At 38.8% G+C, this 18,857-nt stretch overlaps 1 protein-coding gene across 2 annotated transcripts in view; it reads right to left on the reverse strand.

Moving 5' to 3' along the window:
• Nucleotides 1–16,003, reverse strand: part of IPO8 (importin 8) — an 86,528-nt gene extending 70,525 nt beyond the window's left edge. Inside the window, exons 1-3 of one of the 2 annotated variants that reach the window (XM_030322090.2) lie at nucleotides 15,644–16,003; nucleotides 9,346–9,427; nucleotides 2,291–2,447 (exon numbers count right to left, since the gene is read on the reverse strand). In XM_030322090.2, the coding sequence (XP_030177950.1) occupies nucleotides 2,291–2,447; nucleotides 9,346–9,427; nucleotides 15,644–15,727 (323 nt within the window). In that variant the 5' untranslated portion in view covers nucleotides 15,728–16,003. The remainder of the gene's footprint in view (nucleotides 1–2,290; nucleotides 2,448–9,345; nucleotides 9,428–15,643) is intronic. The other variant, XM_030322091.1, reaches the window with a different exon arrangement.
• Nucleotides 16,004–18,857: the final 2,854 nt, after the last annotated feature.

Consider the following 18,857-nt stretch of genomic DNA (forward strand, 5'->3'; position numbering starts at 1 on the left):
CTGTATTGAGATTGAAAAAAAAAATAAGGAAAACATTTTTCTTCTACAAACAATCAATATGTCCTTATGTGGTCATTTGCAAATGGTTAGGAAAAAAAACTGTGTTCAGTTGAATAGCCAATAACTAGGATTCTCTGAAATGAAACCCACAAAATAATACCTTTACTTTATGTTACAAAATCCATTTGAAAAATTTCCTTTGCAATACTCTTAAACTTTGAAAACAGTTCTTCAAAAGTGATTACAATTAAGCTTTAAGGACATAAAGCAACTGCCTCATAACAAAGATAAAGGTCTCCTCTTGCACCACCAGCAGTTGTTCCCAAACAATAAACAGGTCATATTTGTGTGCAATAAAACTGAAACTTTTCATTTTTCTTTTTTTTTTTTTTTAATTTTTTTTCAACGTTTATTTATTTTTGGGACAGAGAGAGACAGAGCATGAGCGGGGGAGGGGCAGAGAGAGAGGGAGACACAGAATCGGAAACAGGCTCCAGGCTCTGAGCCATCAGCCCAGAGCCCGACGCGGGGCTCGAACTCCCGGACCGCGAGATAGTGACCTGGCTGAAGTCGGACGCCTAACCGACTGCGCCACCCAGGCGCCCCAAAACTTTTCATTTTTCTAAATTTCACCTTCAGGTGACCCTCCCCCGTCAACCCTTTCTTATTCCAACCACACCAAGAATGGCAGTGACAGCCATCCTTTCTTCCATTACTGTGTGGAAGGATCACACAATTCAGAGAGGAAATGTAAAGATCTGACAAGACACAAACACATGACAGTAGCATAGGGGAACCACTGCCAGACTGGTGTTTGGGCACCCCACTGAGAATAATGGTGATTGTCTTTAATCAATATGCCTACTTTCTCCTCTTAACTAACAAAATAACTACACAAAGAGGAGTTCAATGTTTATTCTCCTTCCTTTTGTTCTCCTCCCACGTTTTTCCCCTACTACTGCTTATGACATAATGTACATGAGACACTCGGGGATAAAGCTATATCTCATCTCTTAACATTAAACAGTTTCATTCCCCTACCTCAGGTTCACCTATTTCCCTCCTCCCTTTTCAACAGAAACTTAATTACAAGCTCACATTGAAAAAAAATCTATTTTTCCTTTTTTAAAATTGCAAAATTTTTATGACTCAAGAGCTCTGCTGTGCAATAGGGGAAGCCACTAGCTCTATGTTAACACTTTAACCAAAATTAGATGAAAAATTCAATTCCTCAGTTACAGTAGCCACATTTCAAGTACTCAATAGTCATGCCATGGCTATAGATTTCCATCATCACAAAAAGGTCTCTTGGACAGTGCTGCTCTATAGCATCCAATCTGAATTTTATTTTTTTTATGTTTGTTTGTTTATTTATTCTTTTGAGAGAGAGAGTGCACACACCACAGAGGGGCAGAGAGAGAGGGAGAGAGAGAATCCCAAGCAGGCTCCATGCCATCAACCTGGAGCCCAATGCAGGGCTCAATCCCACAAATTGCGAGGTCATGACCTGAACTGAGAAATCAAGAGCTGGACGCTCAACCCACTAAGCTACCCAGTTGCCCCTCTAACCTGAATTTTAAAAACCAGGGGCTCCTGGGTGGCTCAGTGGGTTGAGCATCTGACTTTTGATTTCAACTCAGGTCATGATCTCATGGTTCGTGAGTTTGAGCCCCACGTCGGGCTCTGCACTGACAGCATGGAGCCTGCTTGGGATTCTTCCTCTCTCCCCGCCCCACCCTTGCTCATGTTCTCTCTCAAATAAAAATTTTTTTTAAATAAAATAAATTTAAAAACAATAAAAAATAAAAACCAGAGCCAATCTTCTAGCTTATACCTACTCTATCCTGTCTTCTCCAAAGGAAAAGATACTTAGTTCATAAAAAATGAGTAAAAAGATAGGTAAAGTATAAAGAAAAGTGGTAGGTTAAAATTCCCAGAAGTCAATTTCCCTGTATCAGGGTGGGGGAAGTGGCAGAAACAGATAGTAAAACGTAAAGAAACCATAACTAAGAACACAGATTATTTAAATAGCAAGGATTTATACAATCTTAGTTAAGTATGATTTTTGCCTTAACTCTTTGTGGCTAATTATGGCAACTAAATCTTTTCCAAAATATTCTGAGGCAAATAATTACAAATGCAAAGACAAATAAGTAAAACAATATTTTTTGAGTGCCCACCTTCATTACTTTACCTCTTTAGAAATACGAACTTGAAGCTGATGATTAAATCCAACCTCTCCCATCCAAGTATTTTGTGCCTGCTACTAATCATATATAGTATAATGTACCTCACTAAATCTGGAGACCGAATTATTCCTTCCACAATGTTATCACGTATTTGCTGGCGATCATTTTCATGAATGTTGAATGGAAATACCGCTTCCCCTGGTGGAGGTTCTCGGTCAGGCCAGTACTGTGTCACCATGTTCTTCAAGTAAATGGCAGCTAAGATAGAGGAAAACAATGCTAATGTAGCAGTATTGAAAAGATGGCTTTAATTCAGCTTTACAGAGCATGCAAGGCTAAGCCCTTCACTGCTAAACATGACACTCAGCAAAAATGGAAAATCTTACAATTATAAATAGCAAACTGGGGAAGGGAAAATGTGTAAGAAATGTAAGTTTCTCTTTAACTCGTAAAGCAAATTTAAGCAGAAAACATTTCATTAAATCAAGCTTCCGAGTTTATATGACAGAAAAATGATCGAGGAATCAAGTATGCATCCTTAGACTAAATACCAGGTAGTCTAAATGAAACTATCTTAATGTACTTTAATATCATAAAAATCATACAGTTCATAATGCCTAATGCTGAGTTTACAACAGGTGAAATTCTGTCCTTCAGGTAGACTGCTTCTCCTGTTTATTTTCTTTCACTGGCTACTATCCTGCACATACTACCATATTTGAAATATTGCTAATCTTTGTCTAACCCTTCTAAAATAATTACCACTTATAAATACAATAATAGGGAAAAGGACATCAGCCTTCAAATATTTTTGTAAAACCTCAGGAAATTTCTCAGCTGTTTATTTCTATCAAAATACATAATTAATCATTTTGTTCCTATTCTTTCCAGCCATCTTCAATAGTTAGCAAAACGCTTCTGAAAGAAACAAGCTGACATACTACAACAGGGTTTTGATAGGGAAAGTGAAGCTGTCTAATTACCCCAGCTGAATACTGAATGTAAATACTCACTTATATGCTTATACATACATAATATATAATAAAGAAATGCGAACTACAAAGACGTGTAACTTTCTTCCCTTCAATTTCTCCTCTCCCTTTTTGCCCCACCATACCCTCCCTTCATCCCAGTTTTAACATAAAACTAAATTGGTTCACAGAAGCATTATAACACAAAGAATAAACCAACATGTTCTACACTGCCTATAATACAATTGAAATTTAATGAAGCCATGAACTTGACATACTATAAGCTCTTCTTTCATTAGTTTTGATTCAACAAAGGTCTGAAAAAGACAATTCCACTTAGGATTTCCATTTTTTTTTTTTTGATAAAAACAAAAATTATTTGAGAAAGAGAGACAGAAAGGGGGGGGGTATGCCTTGAGTTTTTGTCTTAACTTGTTTTTAATTAGGTTACACAAGCTCTGGACTAAGCACCATTTTTATCCCAGTCATTTATTATATTATTAGCCATAAAAATTTATAGACTGTTGAAAAACTGAATAAGTGATCTAAGAATATGGTCCAACCTGTCAGTAGTTCAGAATGATTTTATTAGACTAATCTTTGCAAAAAGAAAATCAGCTATATATTTTTAAACATTTATTTATTTATTTTAGAAAGAGAGAAAGAAAGAATGCAAGCAGGGGGAGGGGCGCAGACAGACAGAGACAAAATCCCCAGCAGGCTCTGCACTGTCAGCACAGAGCCCTATATGGGGCTCAAACCCATGAACCATGAGACCATGACCTGAGCCAAAATCAAGAGTCGGACACTTAGCCACCCAGGCACCCCAAAAATCAGCTATATTATACACAAGACCAAATTTTAATCTCTACAGAACTAGCCTTGAAAATAGCACCTTTCAGACAGCAAAGATACAGACATAGTAAAATAGTGGACTTACCTATAATTTAGTCTTTAGTGCTATTAATTTTACCACAAAAAAATATTTTTATTATAGGGCTCCATACAAGATGGCCTACATAAAAGGCACACCAATTTATGTATGTTAAAATAAATCCTGGGGCGCCTGGGTGGCTCAGTGGGTTGACTGTCCAACTCTCGATTTCGGCTCAGGTCATGATCCCAGGCTCATGTGATTGAGCCCCTTCTCAGGGCACCACACTGAGCATGGAGCCTGCTTAAGCTTCTCTCTCTCTCTCTCTCTCTCTCTCTCTCTCTCTCTCTCTCTCTCTCTGCCCTTCCCCACACCCTCTCTCTCCCTCAAATAAAAATTTTTAAAAATCGTAACATAAATCTTCAATTAGTTAAAACAAAATTTAACTTAATGTAATAATTTAAAAAGAGAATATTAATTTCTCTTATGGATAATCAAGAATTGCTAAGAATGATGAAGGAAAAGTACCAAAGATAATTCAAACTATCAATAACCTAAAAACCTCCCTTTAATTATTTAAAGTTATCTAACCATCTGCCAGACCTAAGAAACAAAATCAAAACAAAACAAATATCATCTTAATCCAGTCATAAAGAAATTATTAAACTTTATTTTTCTGCAAAATCTCCTTACCATTCCAAGCATCTTAAGTTTGAAATTAACTTTCTAAAGCATACACACAGTTCCCTTCTCAAGCATAATGAATCACCACTTACGCCCTACGCTCTGGACCCAGACCCACAACTACACAGGTCAGTCAGTCCCAGAATGTCAAAGGGGAAAGGATGCCACTATGAACGCATGGAAGCAAAATGCTGTGCTTTTTGAGTTGATGTTTCTAAGCTTTTCTATTTTCATTGTAATTTAGTAGCCACCCCCCCTCAGTTGAATCTGTTAATGGCTAGGAAATCAAATAAAGTGTGTAAATTATATCCAAAACAAAATCAAATAGATTCTAAGAACCAAGGAACTTCATACAAACAAGACCCATGAATTTTAATGGAAGAGTTTCTTGTAATGCTTTTGGACTGATAAGAGGCTTATTCCTGGTTTTTTCTAGGTTCTGTATTTTAGAACATTAAGGTTAAACTTAAAGAATCACCTGTGAATTGCTTAGCTATAAGCTGAATTTTTATATCCTCTCCCTATCCATCTTTTAGAAATATATACAAAAAGCCAGGAGAACAAAAAGCAAGCAACTGACAGAAAACAGAATCCATGCTATTCTTTAAATGACAGTCCCCGCACCAGACACTAACAATGCTTCTTTGGGTCTAATGTAACACCCACTCCTCAACTACCACTTTTTTTTTTAATCTTTTTTTTAAAGATTTTATTTTTAATCTTATTAATAAAGATTATTAATAAAGATTAATCTATTTATTTTAATTTTCACACCAAACATGGGTCTTGAATTCACAACCCCAAGATGAAGGGTCACAAATTTTAAATCCAAACTACTTTTCTGCTGACAGTAACTCCAAAATGTACTAAAGAAAAGACATTTCTTAACCTAAGTTTACATATATTAGAGGGTCTCCTCACAGGCAAGGAGTAAAAAACTGGAAGCAAAGTCACTTGAGAGATTCTTAATCATAACTGTACTAAATTTAAAATGGATTCCTTTCTCTGCATATTACATGATAATATTAATAATGCTATTATGCCTCTCAATACCTCAAAAGGAAACAAGAGAACATCCAAATTTATTTTATTTTGCTTACCAATATAGAAATGTTACATTTTTTTTTCCTATTTCTTTACAGTAAGGTAATATAAGGGACATTCACTAATGAGCTTGATTGATGGTAGTAAGAATATTTTAGTATTGCCCACAAACCAAAAAATCAAGAACTGAATATTCTGCAGGACTATGTCTTTCCAGTTAACACTAGCATAATTTTTTACAGTTTTATGCAGGCTTTTTTTTTTTTTTTTCAAAGCAAAGATCACATCATTCTTTTTTAAATGTCATGATAACACAAGTTACTTGTCTGGGCGTCACCATAAGGTTCTTAGAGCATCCTTGTATTTTAATCATAGATTAAATAGGACAGAAAATGTATAAGTAGCATTCAAATTTAGGACAGTTATAATGTAGAATTTTACACTGTGTATTTCAGATTCTATGATAAAATGGATGCTCTAGGATAGAAAATTACCTAATAAATTAAAAAATGAACCACCAAGATAAACTCTGTCCTGTGACTAACAGATTTGAAATCTACATAAATTATGAAGAAAAATTGCCTACAAATGCCATTTACATTTTATATCAAAACTTAATTACCTAAGTTATTAAGATTCAAAGTTGCATAGAGGATATGAGGAATCTAGCATTTAATGCAGTACTGATACAAAAAGTAAGCAAAAGCAACTTGGTGAGAAGATTCAAAATTCTAAATGTTGAGGAGCCTGGGTGGCTCAGTCAGTTGAACATCTGACTCTTGATTTCAGCTCAGGTCATGATCTCACGGTTCGTGAGTTCGAGCACAGCATTGGGCTTGCTGCTGTCAGCCCAGGGCCTGGAGCCTGCTTCAGATTCTGTGTCTCCCTCTCCCTCTGCCCCTCCTCTCCTCATGTTCTGTCTGTCTCTCTCTCAAAAAATAAAATAAACATTAAAAAAAAAAAAGATTTAAACTGAAGTACTCCCTGCTCACACTCTCTCTCAAATATGAATAAACATAAATATATATATATATATATATATATATATATATATATATATATATCAAATTGTTTAAATTAACTATAGTAGTGGGGTGCCTGGGTGGCTCAGTCAGTTAAGCATCCAACTTCAGTTCAGGTCATGATCTTGCAGTTCCTGGGTTCCAGTCCCGCGTTGGGCTCTGTGCTGACAGCTCAGAGCCTGCAGCCTGCTTCCAATTCTGTGTCTCCCTCTCTCTCTGCCCCTCCCTTACTCACACTGTCTCTCTCAAAAATAAATAAACATTAAAAAAAATTTTTTTTTTAAAAACCAACAGTTAGTTGATCATAGGTATCAATGGGGGTGGAATTAAGGGCAATCCAATGAGTTTTTGTAATGTTTATACGTCATGTAAAGAAGACATATTAAATTAACAAAATGCTTTAAGAGCTTTAAAAATACTATTTCTACAAAGCTTCACAGGAACTTCACAATGGCCCAATAAATACTTATTTAGGTTATTAAAATAGGTTCCATTCAGCAAAATTTTATTTCGGAACAGCCCTATTTTATGAAACAAAGATTAAACAACTGAGAGTTATGGTTTCAAAAAATCTACACAGAAGTCTTATAAACCTTATTAAAGTAACAAATAATTGTAATGCGTATGTTTCTCTATAGGTTTTCCTTTGTTTTCTTTTTTTAATGTTTATTTATTTTTTGAGAGAGAGAGAGACAGAGCACAAGCAGGGGAGGGGCAGAGAGAGAGGGAGACACAGAATCTGAAGCAGGCTCCAGGCTCTGAGCTGTCAGCACAGAGCCCGATGTGGGGCTCAAACCCACAAACGGATCATGACGTGAGCTGAAGACAAACACCTAATGAACTGAGTCACCCAGGCTCCCCTCTACAGGAAGTAATACATATTGCTGTTAAGTATTTTCCCAAAGCTAATGATTCCTTACCTTTTTCTTTGTTATGTTCAAGGAAAATTAAATACTTTCATCAGCATATGGAGTATAAACTCATCTCTATAAAACTGTTAATTTGTACTTCTACCTGAACATATGCAAAAATTAATGTTCACCTAATATTAACAATGGCCATTTCTGAGCAATGAAAATACTGGGCAATTTTTTTTACTTTCCTCTTTGTATTTTTCTGTATTGCCCAAATTATTTACAATGAGCATATAACAATAACATAATAAAAAAAGTCTTTTCAGATTTTTAGCATTTGTCATTTTACTCCTTTTATCTTGAAATTACTATCTTTTCAGGACTCATGACACTCCAAGGCTTTCACCAGTTTTTACTTTCTGGGCTTTAATGACCAGCTCATTAAAAAGGGAAAAAGAGGAATACACAGCATCATGGAACTACCATAAGGTCCCAGAGACTTCAAATTAAGTTTCATGTTTAAAACAAAAGTCCTGCTCCCCAAACATGTGTTTAGGATCATCTGTGCATATATTATCTCCATGATCTGACTTATGAATGGAGCTCAAACCCACATACATAAATTCATAGTCTTAAACTGTGGGACCAAAGAGTGGGCCACCAGGAATAAAAAAAAAAAAAAAAAAATTATGGAGATTAACCTATTAAAATTGTGAAAGCTGGGGCGCCTGGGTGGCGCAGTCGGTTAAGCGTCCGACTTCAGCCAGGTCACGATCTTGCGGTCCGTGAGTTCGAGCCCCGCGTCAGGCTCTGGGCTGATGGCTCAGAGCCTGGAGCCTGTTTCCGATTCTGTGTCTCCCTCTCTCTCTGCCCCTCCCCCGTTCATGCTCTGTCTCTCTCTGTCCCAAAAATAAATAAACGTTGAAAAAAAAAAAAATTAAAAAAAAAAAAAATAAAATTGTGAAAGCCAAGGGAAAAAATGGCTAAGTTACCAAGGAATCCACAGGTAAAAAGGAAAGAGGAAGAGGCAGGGGAGATGTAAGAGCTCAGTATCTACCTCTAAGTTTCCAGGGAAAAAGAAAGTGAGTTTCTAAGCCATTAGAAATGCTTTATGTGTGGGGCACCTGGGTGGCTCAGTTGGTTGAGCATCAGACTTTGGCTCAGGTCATGTTCTCGAGGTTTGTGAGTTTGGGCCCCACATCTGGCTCTGTGCTGACAGCTCAGAGCCTGGAGCTTGCTTCCGATTCTATGCCTCCCTCTCTCTCTCTGCCCCTCCCCCACACATACTCTGTCTCTCTCTGCCTCTCAAAAATAAAGAAAATTTTTAAAAAAAATTTTTTTTTTTATTTTTTTTTCCAACGTTTATTTATTTTTGGGACAGAGAGAGACAGAGCATGAACGGGGGAGGGGCAGAGAGAGAGGGAGACACAGAATCGGAAACAGGCTCCAGGCTCCGAGCCATCAGCCCAGAGCCTGACGCGGGGCTCGAACTCACGGACCGCAAGATCGTGACCTGGCTGAAGTCGGACGCTTAACCGACTGCGCCACCCAGGCGCCCCCAAAAGAATTTTTTTAAATAAAAAAAAAAGAAATGCTTTGTGTGTACTTCCATTTTTTAAAGAAATCACAGATACTTAGAATTAAAATAAAACTCTAGTTGTACTTTTACCTATAAATAATTTTATAAAAGATAAAAAACCTACTCACCTGCCTGGCGTACTGGGAATTCCACATGGTCAGAGACTATAATCCGAAGTAAACTGGGGGCAAAATTGATAATCTTGTAGGACTGAAATTACAAAGAAATATTTATAAAATAGGGCAATACAAACAAGTAACTGTTAACACTGTAACTGAATACATTACTATGCAAATAAAAGGAAAACTTTTAAAGTGAGAGAAATTCTCCAAGGCAAAATTAAGATTACCAAAATACTTCAAAATTGTAACAAATTGATGAATAAAGGAGTAAGAACATTTTTACAGTTTGTTTTAACATACATTGTCAAAAATGCTCTCTAGAAACTATGTAGCAATTTACACTCCCTAAAGTAGAATACCCCCATCTATCCAATACAAGGATTAGCATTATCATTCTTTCAAAACTTTAAAACCTTACTCTCATATCATTTCTGCTAGGTTGAAATTTTAATCAACAAAAAGGTTGGCTATTTGTTTTCTTCTACAAATTGAGTATTCCCTTTATCCTTTTTTAAACAAAATACTTGTTTTATTCTTTAAAAATCCTAAGAACTATTTGTGAATTTAAAATCTTAACCTTTTACTGCACCTATACATTCCAAGTGTTTCTTCCCAGCTTATTTGTGCTTCAATTTTGCTTGTATTATTTTTGACAAACAGAAACGTGGAAAACATGGGCTACAGAAAACAGGAGATCCAACGCAGGAAAACAGACAAGATAATGTTAATTATGGAGAGGAGAAGGTTATGGAGATTATGGAAGTTATGGAGAGGAACCAGTCCAGATTGGAACAATGTGCCTCACAAGACAGTGTTGAGAGGTATCATCACCATCTGCCCTCTGCTGGTGGAGCATCTTTTAAACTTGACACCCAGGGGCACCTGGGTGGCTCAATTGGTTAAGCATCTGACTTGGGCTCAGGTCATGATCTCATGGTTCATGAGTTCAAGCTCCACATCAGGCTCTGAGCTGTCAGCACAGCACAGGAGCCTGCTTGGATTCTCATCCTCTCTCTCTCTCTCTCTCTCTCTCTCTCTCTCTCTCTGCCCCTCTCCTGCTCACACTCTGTCTGTCTCTCTCAAAAACAAATAAACATTAAAAAAAAGTTTTTTAATAAAAAAAATAAAATAGACTTGATGCCCAAGTGAGCCTATACTGAATGCCTGCTGCCTAGGTCACTTCCCACACACATGTTCTACTTTGAACTACTCCTGAGTTTGGCCATGGTGACTTTAGAAGTTAAAAAATACAGGGGCACCTGGGTAGCTCAGTTGGTTAAGCGTCCAACTTCATCTCAGGTCATGACCTCACAGTTCATGAATGTGAGCCCCACATCGGGCTCTGTGCTGACAGCTCAGAGCCTGGAGCCTGCTTCAGGTTCTTTGTCTCCCTCTCTCCCTGCCCCTCCCCTGCTTGCTCTCTCTCTCAAAAATAAATAAGCATTAAAAAAATTTTTTAAAAAAAAGTTAAAAAGCACAGAGCAGCCCATTCCTTCTGACCATATTCCCTCCAGATGTCTACTACCTGGACCATGTTACCACCGTGCCACATTCCCAGAGCTTACAATTGGCCTTGCCCACAGACATTCCCAGAAAGGACTCAAATTCTCAGTGAGGCTAAAGCTGACAATGATGCAGAGAATCTGTTCAGTTTACCTTCTCCCAGGAGCCTGGATCTATGGTGGCATCCCTTTCAATTTGCCGTTAGGTTTATGTATGCCACTCAACTTATTAATTTATCACCTTTCTTATTCATTTATTCATAATAGCATTTATTAAGATAAGGATTTGACTAAAAAATCTGGAGAAAACCCGCATCTTTACAATATCAATCCTTTCCATCCAAGAACATTATGCTTTCCAAATCTTTCTATAAAATTTTGAATTATCTTATAATTGTTCTCCTTTTTATCCTGTATAAATCTCAGAATCTTCAATCTGTTGTATATAAAGTAAATTCTCTTTCATTTACCATTGAAACCACCATTTTAAAGTAGTTTTTTTTTTTTTTTAATTTTTTTTTTCAACGTTTATTTATTTTTGGGACAGAGAGAAACAGAGCATGAACAGGGGAGGGGCAGAGAGAGAGGGAGACACAGAATCGGAAACAGGCTCCAGGCTCTGAGCCATCAGCCCAGAGCCTGACGCGGGGCTCGAACTCACGGACCGCGAGATCGTGACCTGGCTGAAGTCGGACGCTTAACCGACTGCGCCACCCAGGCGCCCCTTAAAGTAGTTTTTAAGAAAATAGATTTAACAGCAGTTTACAGGAGTCAAAATTAATACAGATTTAACCCAATCTAACCTATGTTTACATTCTTATTAAACAATTCATGTTTATGATAATGAAAGATCCTTTAGTGAATCAAGATTAAAACTCTACTTGAGACACCTGGGTGGCTCAGTCGGTTAAGTGTCTGACTTCAGCTCAGGTCATGATCTCACAGTTTGTGGGTTTGAGCCTGGCATCATGCTCTGTTGCTAACAGCTCAGCCTAGAGCCTGTTTCAGATTCTGTGTCTCCCTCTCTCTCTACCCCTCCCCCACTCACACTCTGTCTCTCTCTTTCAAAAATAAACATAAAAAATTAAAAAAAAAAAAAAAAACTCTACAGTTTTACATGCCTGGGTGGCTTGGTTGTGTAAGTGGCCAACTCTTAATTTCAGCTCAGGTCATGATCTCACAGTTCAAGAGAGCGAGCTCCACACTGGGCTCTGCACAGACGACATGGCGCCTGCTTGAGATTCTCTCTCTCACCCTCTCTCTCTGCCCCTACCCTACTTGTACGCTCATCTCTCTGTTTCTCTCTCTCAAAATGAATAAAAAGAAAACAAAAAAACAAACATGTATAGTTCTAATTCATACAGTTAGATACTTAATATACAAAGTACAAAATCTTTACACTTGATTAATGGTATCTATTTAAGAAGACTTATTGTGGAGATTGCTTTTATTTCAACACTATTGCCTTTATACACATTTTGGAACTCCTCTTTTTGCAAATGCTTGCCATTTCAATGAACTTGTACAACTTTTTCTCTTCTCCTTTCAGCCCTGATTCAGCCTATGTTAATCTGGCCAGCTAAAACATTCAAGGGTAAATTCAGATAGAGTCTCATACTACTTTCCTCACAAATATTTCTCCCATTTCTTTTTCCACCTTGGGCTTCAAGTTTCTAAGAAAAAAAAAAATTTCTTGATATTTACTTTGTATCTGTGAAGCTTTCTGAAAACAAAAGTTTGCTTACTGGAGCACCTGGGTAGTGCAGTCAGTTAAGCCTGATCTCAGGTCAGGTCATGATCTCATGGTTCATGAGTTCAAGCCCTGCATCCGGCTCTCTGCTGTCAGCACAGAGCCTGCTTCAGGTCCTCTATCTCCCTCCCACCTCTGCCCCTCCCCTGTTCATGCTCTCTCTCTCAAAAATAAATAAGCATTTAAAAAATTAAATAAATAGATATATAAATAGATAAATAAATAAATAAATAAGAGTTTGCTTACTTACCTAAATTCTGCATCTGATGAGAACTCATTTAAAGCAACGATCTGATGTTTCCCATTCTCTGCCTCACTGTTCCCATTACATTAACTTTTCTAGTCCTCCAACATCCAAGTTGAAGTCCTTTACTGGACTTGCTCTTCCCTCTGTTGCCTTCCCAGTCCTTCAGTTGCTTCACTCCTTCACAACATCTACGTCTCTACTCAGGAGAATGACCACCCTATTTGTACACCCCAACACTGTCTCTCCAGGACTTTATTATCTATAGCACTAATGACCTGAAATTATATTATTTACTTGTCTGTAAACCCCACTAGAATGCAACCTCCGTGAAAGCAGAGCCTTGTATTAGTGCCTGCATTATAACTCAATAAATATGTTATTCATATAAGCAATCTCTCTTAAAGGGCAACAGAAATGATATAGATAGATGCACGGAAAAGCGGGGATTCCAAAGCTTGGCAATAAAAGTAATTATCTTTATTTCCCTATTAAGGCCATGTGGAGAATGCTTTTTTAGAAAAAGATACTTTTCTATATGAGTTACTGGAGCAAGATATCTACCCATTTCTACTTTCCTTTGCTGCTGCTAAAGGGACTTCTGGGTCTACAGACAAGGAGGAATATATTCAGGATGCATTCTTAATATCATGAGAGAAAATGAAAATCCGTTTTCCCATATATACAACATCATACACGGCAATCAAGAAACCAGTCACTGGTAACAGATATATGTTGGCTACAGAAAAATATAGCTTCAAACAAGAATTTACCCTCCAGATCACAGGCTGTTGTTTTGAAACTGCCTACTCTTCTACCTAACAATTGACAAATCATCAATACACTGCTCCCATTTCCTCAGCCTATTTGCTGAGGGGGGACCTAGACTAAAATAAATGAACTGGACCCGAATCACTTATGGTAGATGACCCACCCATTTATCCAACAAAGCAAGATGTTACAGTGGCGATAAAGGATAAGCATACAAAACCCAACATTATAACCATATTTTACTATAAGGTTATGCAACATTATACTTGTCTTCTACTTACAGACAATTCAAAACAAAACACAACTCAGAGCATATTACAATCCAAAGCATTACACAAAATATAAATACTAAACGAGTGGCACAGCAATAAGCTAGTTTTAGAAGCTGCAGAGGAAATTATGGTCTGTGATGAAATGGGTGGATATGGGGCAGGGCAGAGTCAGGACGAAATGGTTTTGGATTGAAATACCATGAAGAAAAATGCAGAACTGGGCCCCAAGTGTCTCTCCTAGTTCTGCAGGCTTTCCCACCAACCTTCTCCTTCTATACAGTCTGCACTTAAATACTGATGAATCAGAAACAAAGCAAGGATAGGCTAACAGAGGCAGGAAGGTATAACATGACATCAAAGATACGATCCCTACTGACACTATCAAAGTAACATCTGGCCTCATTGTGAAGAGAAGGGGGTCACAAACAGGCCAACTCCCCTGTTCATACTAGTAGACTGCAAGTTCAGCTCTTGCTTTGTTCCTTCTAACCAACCCCTGGATTGCTATTCTTCTGGCCAATCAACATATAGTACCTCTACTCTGCAAAGCCTGGGACAGGTACTGACTTTAACTTTCCACTAGTGAGCAAGAGTCCTTTTCTTTTTGAGGTACTAACACATTCTTTTAGGCTTCAGTTTAACTCAACCAGTGTTTTCACTCTCCCTTTTATCTCTTCAGAATCCTGAATTCACACTTACTCCAAGCACCACTCAGATTTCCCACTGGATTTCAAAGATTCAAAACACATAGCTGCACTTTGAAGTCAATTCCAACCAGGGAAAACTTGAGAGAACTCCTACAGAAACTTTTACTTAAGTTGCTCTCAAACTTCAGGAAGCACGGAATCACCTAGCCAGCTAATTAAAACATAATTAGGCCCCACCCCAGAGTTTCTGATTCTCTAAATGTGAAGCCCCATAACTTCCATTTCCAACAAGTTCCCAGGTGATGTTGATTCCTTTACATTTTAAAGAGTACCCCCCAAAACCAACCAGCTGTCACTCTTAATTCGTGAGAGGTCTATCATTATTTACAGGTGAGGAGGGAAAACATAAGGTAGATTTTGGGATCATTACAATTTCTAAATGTCAGTGGTAACGCTGGAACAAGATCAGGGCTAGTAAGAACAGAGAAGATAAAAGAAAGTCTTACACATTTTAGCGTTTATAAGACATCCCTCCAAACACAAATTACTCGACGTGTCTTTTGTAAAGTAGTACCACCATGAAAATTGCCTGTTGTTCCCCCAGCACTCTCCCGGCAGCGTTTCCCAGCAGTCCAACAAAACTCTGCCAATCAGTGTCAAAAACAGTCCTACCAAGCCCACAGAAGCAGGCGCTGGGCAGGGTTTCCCACCGCAACACCTAAAAAGGGCTGGTCTGGAGTAAAGCCGAACTCAGATTTGAATTTTAAGTGAATTTTCCCACCCGTGTCCCTAAATCAGCGAACTTAGGGAAATCACACCCTGCAAACACTAGCAAAGCTTGCCAAAGCCTCTTTCTCCGGACCAAACGGGCTAAACAAACTGCACCGTGGAAGGAAAATGACACGAAAAGATGCAAAGGTGGCCAACAGGTGCGCGAGTTGTTCAGAAAAGATCCAGGGAGTGCCGCTAAACTGGACCCCGGGGCGGGGGGCGAGCCGGGCCGAGACCAGCGCCAGGGTCCGAAGCCCCCGTTGGGGTGGAGATCAGGGGCGCCGAGGAGGGAAAGCCGGGCGAGACCGCGGGGGGTGCCAGGGGGGCGCCGCAGGCCCGCTCCTCACCTGGTTGAGCTCATTCTCAGCTGCAATTCGCAGCTTCGGGTCGATGGTGCCCTTCAGCGCCTGGATGATTCGGTTGAGGTCCATCTCCCCGGGTGGGGGCTCCGCGGCCCCCGGACCAGTAGGCCAGACTGCAGCTTTAGTTTTTCTTTTGACCCACTCAGCCTCCTCCTCCGCGACCCCTGGACTACCTCACTCCCCACCCCCCGCCACCGTCGCCACCTGCAGCCACTTGCTGCGCCACTCTGACTCCGCGCCCCCTGTCCTCCCTTTCTACCCCCCACAACTCGCTCTCCATTCACCCTTTTACGACAGCCGGTGGGAGGCGGGAGAAGGGAGAAGAGGAAGCGGCGCTTCCTTTACGGCGGCCTCTTCCCCAGGGCGTGATTCTATGGCCGCTCCCACAGGCGGCCTCCATGCTGCTGTACGAAAAAACAGTAGTGGCTTCTCTCCGGGAGGGAAACGGCACTTACTGGCTCCGGCAGGCGGCCGCCATGCTGCCTTACGGAAAACAGTCTGCCGCTTCCCAGATGAGGAAACCAGCGGGCTCGGTGTCTCTTTACAGCTGCTTCGTAATTAAGCATATACAGATGGAATGGCACTTTTTCTTAGTACGAAAACTGGGCATCACAACTGAACCTGTTCCAGGGCAGACTTGTTGGGACCTTAAGATCATCTAGCCCACACGAGGACAGGGTTCCCTTGGTTTGTAGAAACCATCATTCATTCATTCATTCATTCACTCACTGAACATTTGTTAAACATATGTTTTTGAACCAGAGTACTGAGATATTTAGGTACCACATTACAACAAGATGAATGAGATGCAGGTTATTATGAAGGAAATTACAATCTGATAGAAGAGACAGATGTACAAACATTTGAAGTAATTGGAAATAAAGAGATCTGAGAAACTATGTGCCTGAGGGTTTCTGAAAAATGTCCTACCTTCTCAGAAAAGTAGTAAAAGGCAAGAAGGGTTATACAATTTCCACCCACTGTGGCCATACTTGACCTGATAAATTCAATGGCATAGTGGGTGGCGATATGTCTCTAACCGCTTCCAGTTTTGCCCTTCTTTAATCCATTCTCCACACTGCCATCAGAGCATTTCTTAAAGATTAATACTGTCATGTCCCTTCCTTGATGATTTCCATCAATTTCAAGATAAAATATAAACTCCTTACCACTCCAGGGTCTTAGGAAACCTAGTGCCTTTCAACTGTTCCAACCCTCAAGACTCTTCTCAAATTCCCTACCTTGTCTCATAGAGCCCTGCAAAGATGAGCAAAGCCATCAGGCTCAACTCACTCAAACACAAATTAATCTCTGCTTACCCCTCTTCACATCCTTACCTCCAATACAAATCCAATCCTTTCCCATCTCTTCTGGGAACTTGTTCCATAAGTTTCTCTCTTTTCTATAGATTTTTCATTAAAATAAACGTTTAGTATTAGTACATGCCTGCACTTGACAATTTTGTAAAACTTTTTCCTATATTTTCAACCCCTTTCTCTCCACGGATTCAACCTCAGCCTAAAAATATCTCCCCAGGTTAAAAGACAATCTTTCTCCAGTAATGCTCTCTAATTATTATTCATTCTTTTTCATTTTTCATTCCAAAGAATGGTCTTCACTTCTTGTCTCTACTTCCTTACTTTCCACTCATGCTTCAATCAGCCATCCCCAGGCTTCTGACCTCATTTCCCCCACTGAAACTGCCAAGCAAAAATCAACACTGATCCTTTAGATACCAAATGCAAGAGACATTTTCAGTTCTTTTCCTAAAACATCTCTTTCTTTGGTATCTGGCACTATATTACGTGCCCTTCTTCTTCTTTTTTATAGGTTTCCTTATTTTCTCTTAAAGAATATATTTGTAATGTTTTGATTACTGACTTGATCACCCAACTGTTAAACACTGGTGCTTCTCAGGACTCTGTCTTCAGCCCTCTTTGTCTTCAACCTATTCTGCTTTTGTCATTTCATCCTCTTATATGCTTATATCCACAAAACTGCTCCTAACCAAAATCTCTTTTCTTAAACTAGATATTGCAAATACCTACCATGTTTCTACCCAGATATACCCAAATCCTTTAAGGCACATGTCTAAAACTGAACTCTGGTAGCACTGAAGATGATTTGGAGTAGGGAGAGACTTGATGCAGTTATTTCAATAGCATAAGAAGAGAGAAAAGACTTTAAAAAAAATGCTGGCAAGGATGCAGAGAAACTGGATCACTCATATGTTGTTGGGGGCGGTTTAAAAGGATACCACCTCTCAGAAAACAGTGGTCAAATAAACTGGCACACCTATACCATGGAATACTACTGAGCAATAAAAAGGAATGATACATTTAACAACCAGGATGGACCTTCGGAGAAGTGAAAAAAGCCAATTCCAAAAGGTTACATACTATCTGATTCCATTTATATAACTTTTTAAATATAACATTCTTAAAATAACAAATTACAGAAAGAACAGATCAGTGGTTGTGAGGGCTTAAATGGGGCTGGGGACAAAAGGGAAGTGGGCATTATTATAAAAGGGCAACATGAGGGATCCTTCTGGTGATGGATATGTTCTTATCTCCGCTGTACCAATCTCAATATCCTGGTTGTAATATTGTATCATCGTTTTGCAAGATGTTACCATGGAGGAAATTAAAGGGTACACAGGCTCCATCTGTATTATTTCTTATAACTGCATGAGAATCTACAATTATCTCAAATAAAAAATTTGACAAAATACATAATTAAAGAGAATTGATGCTCCCATTAAACCTCTGCAGACATTGGAAAGACTCAGTGAAGATAAATTACTAAAAAACAATGTTGTCAAATTAGCAGTGTCTAAGGCAACAGGAAAAAAAAAAACATAAGTATCTATGATTCTGCTCTCAGATTTCTTTGCAAGTATTTTAAAATAGCTTTCCCTAAACTATAACTCATATTTAAATTCTATATGGCTCATTGTTTATGAGTCCCTTTTTTTTATTACTTTACATGAGAGGATGTCTTTATTTCTTGATACACTCACATTATTTATGGTAGAATTTGAGCCAGCTATATTGTCTTGGACCATCATGGTTTGCATATGCCTCTCCTCTTTGTACCTCTGTTTCCTCATCTGCTTCCAAGAGCTGTTGTGAAGACTAAATGAAATAGGCACGTTGCCCATGGTACATGCTCAGTATTAACTATCTTTGTATTCTAT

The sequence above is a fragment of the Lynx canadensis genome, chromosome B4 (genome assembly GCF_007474595.2).
Source record: "Lynx canadensis isolate LIC74 chromosome B4, mLynCan4.pri.v2, whole genome shotgun sequence".
Lineage (NCBI taxonomy): Eukaryota > Metazoa > Chordata > Mammalia > Carnivora > Felidae > Lynx > Lynx canadensis.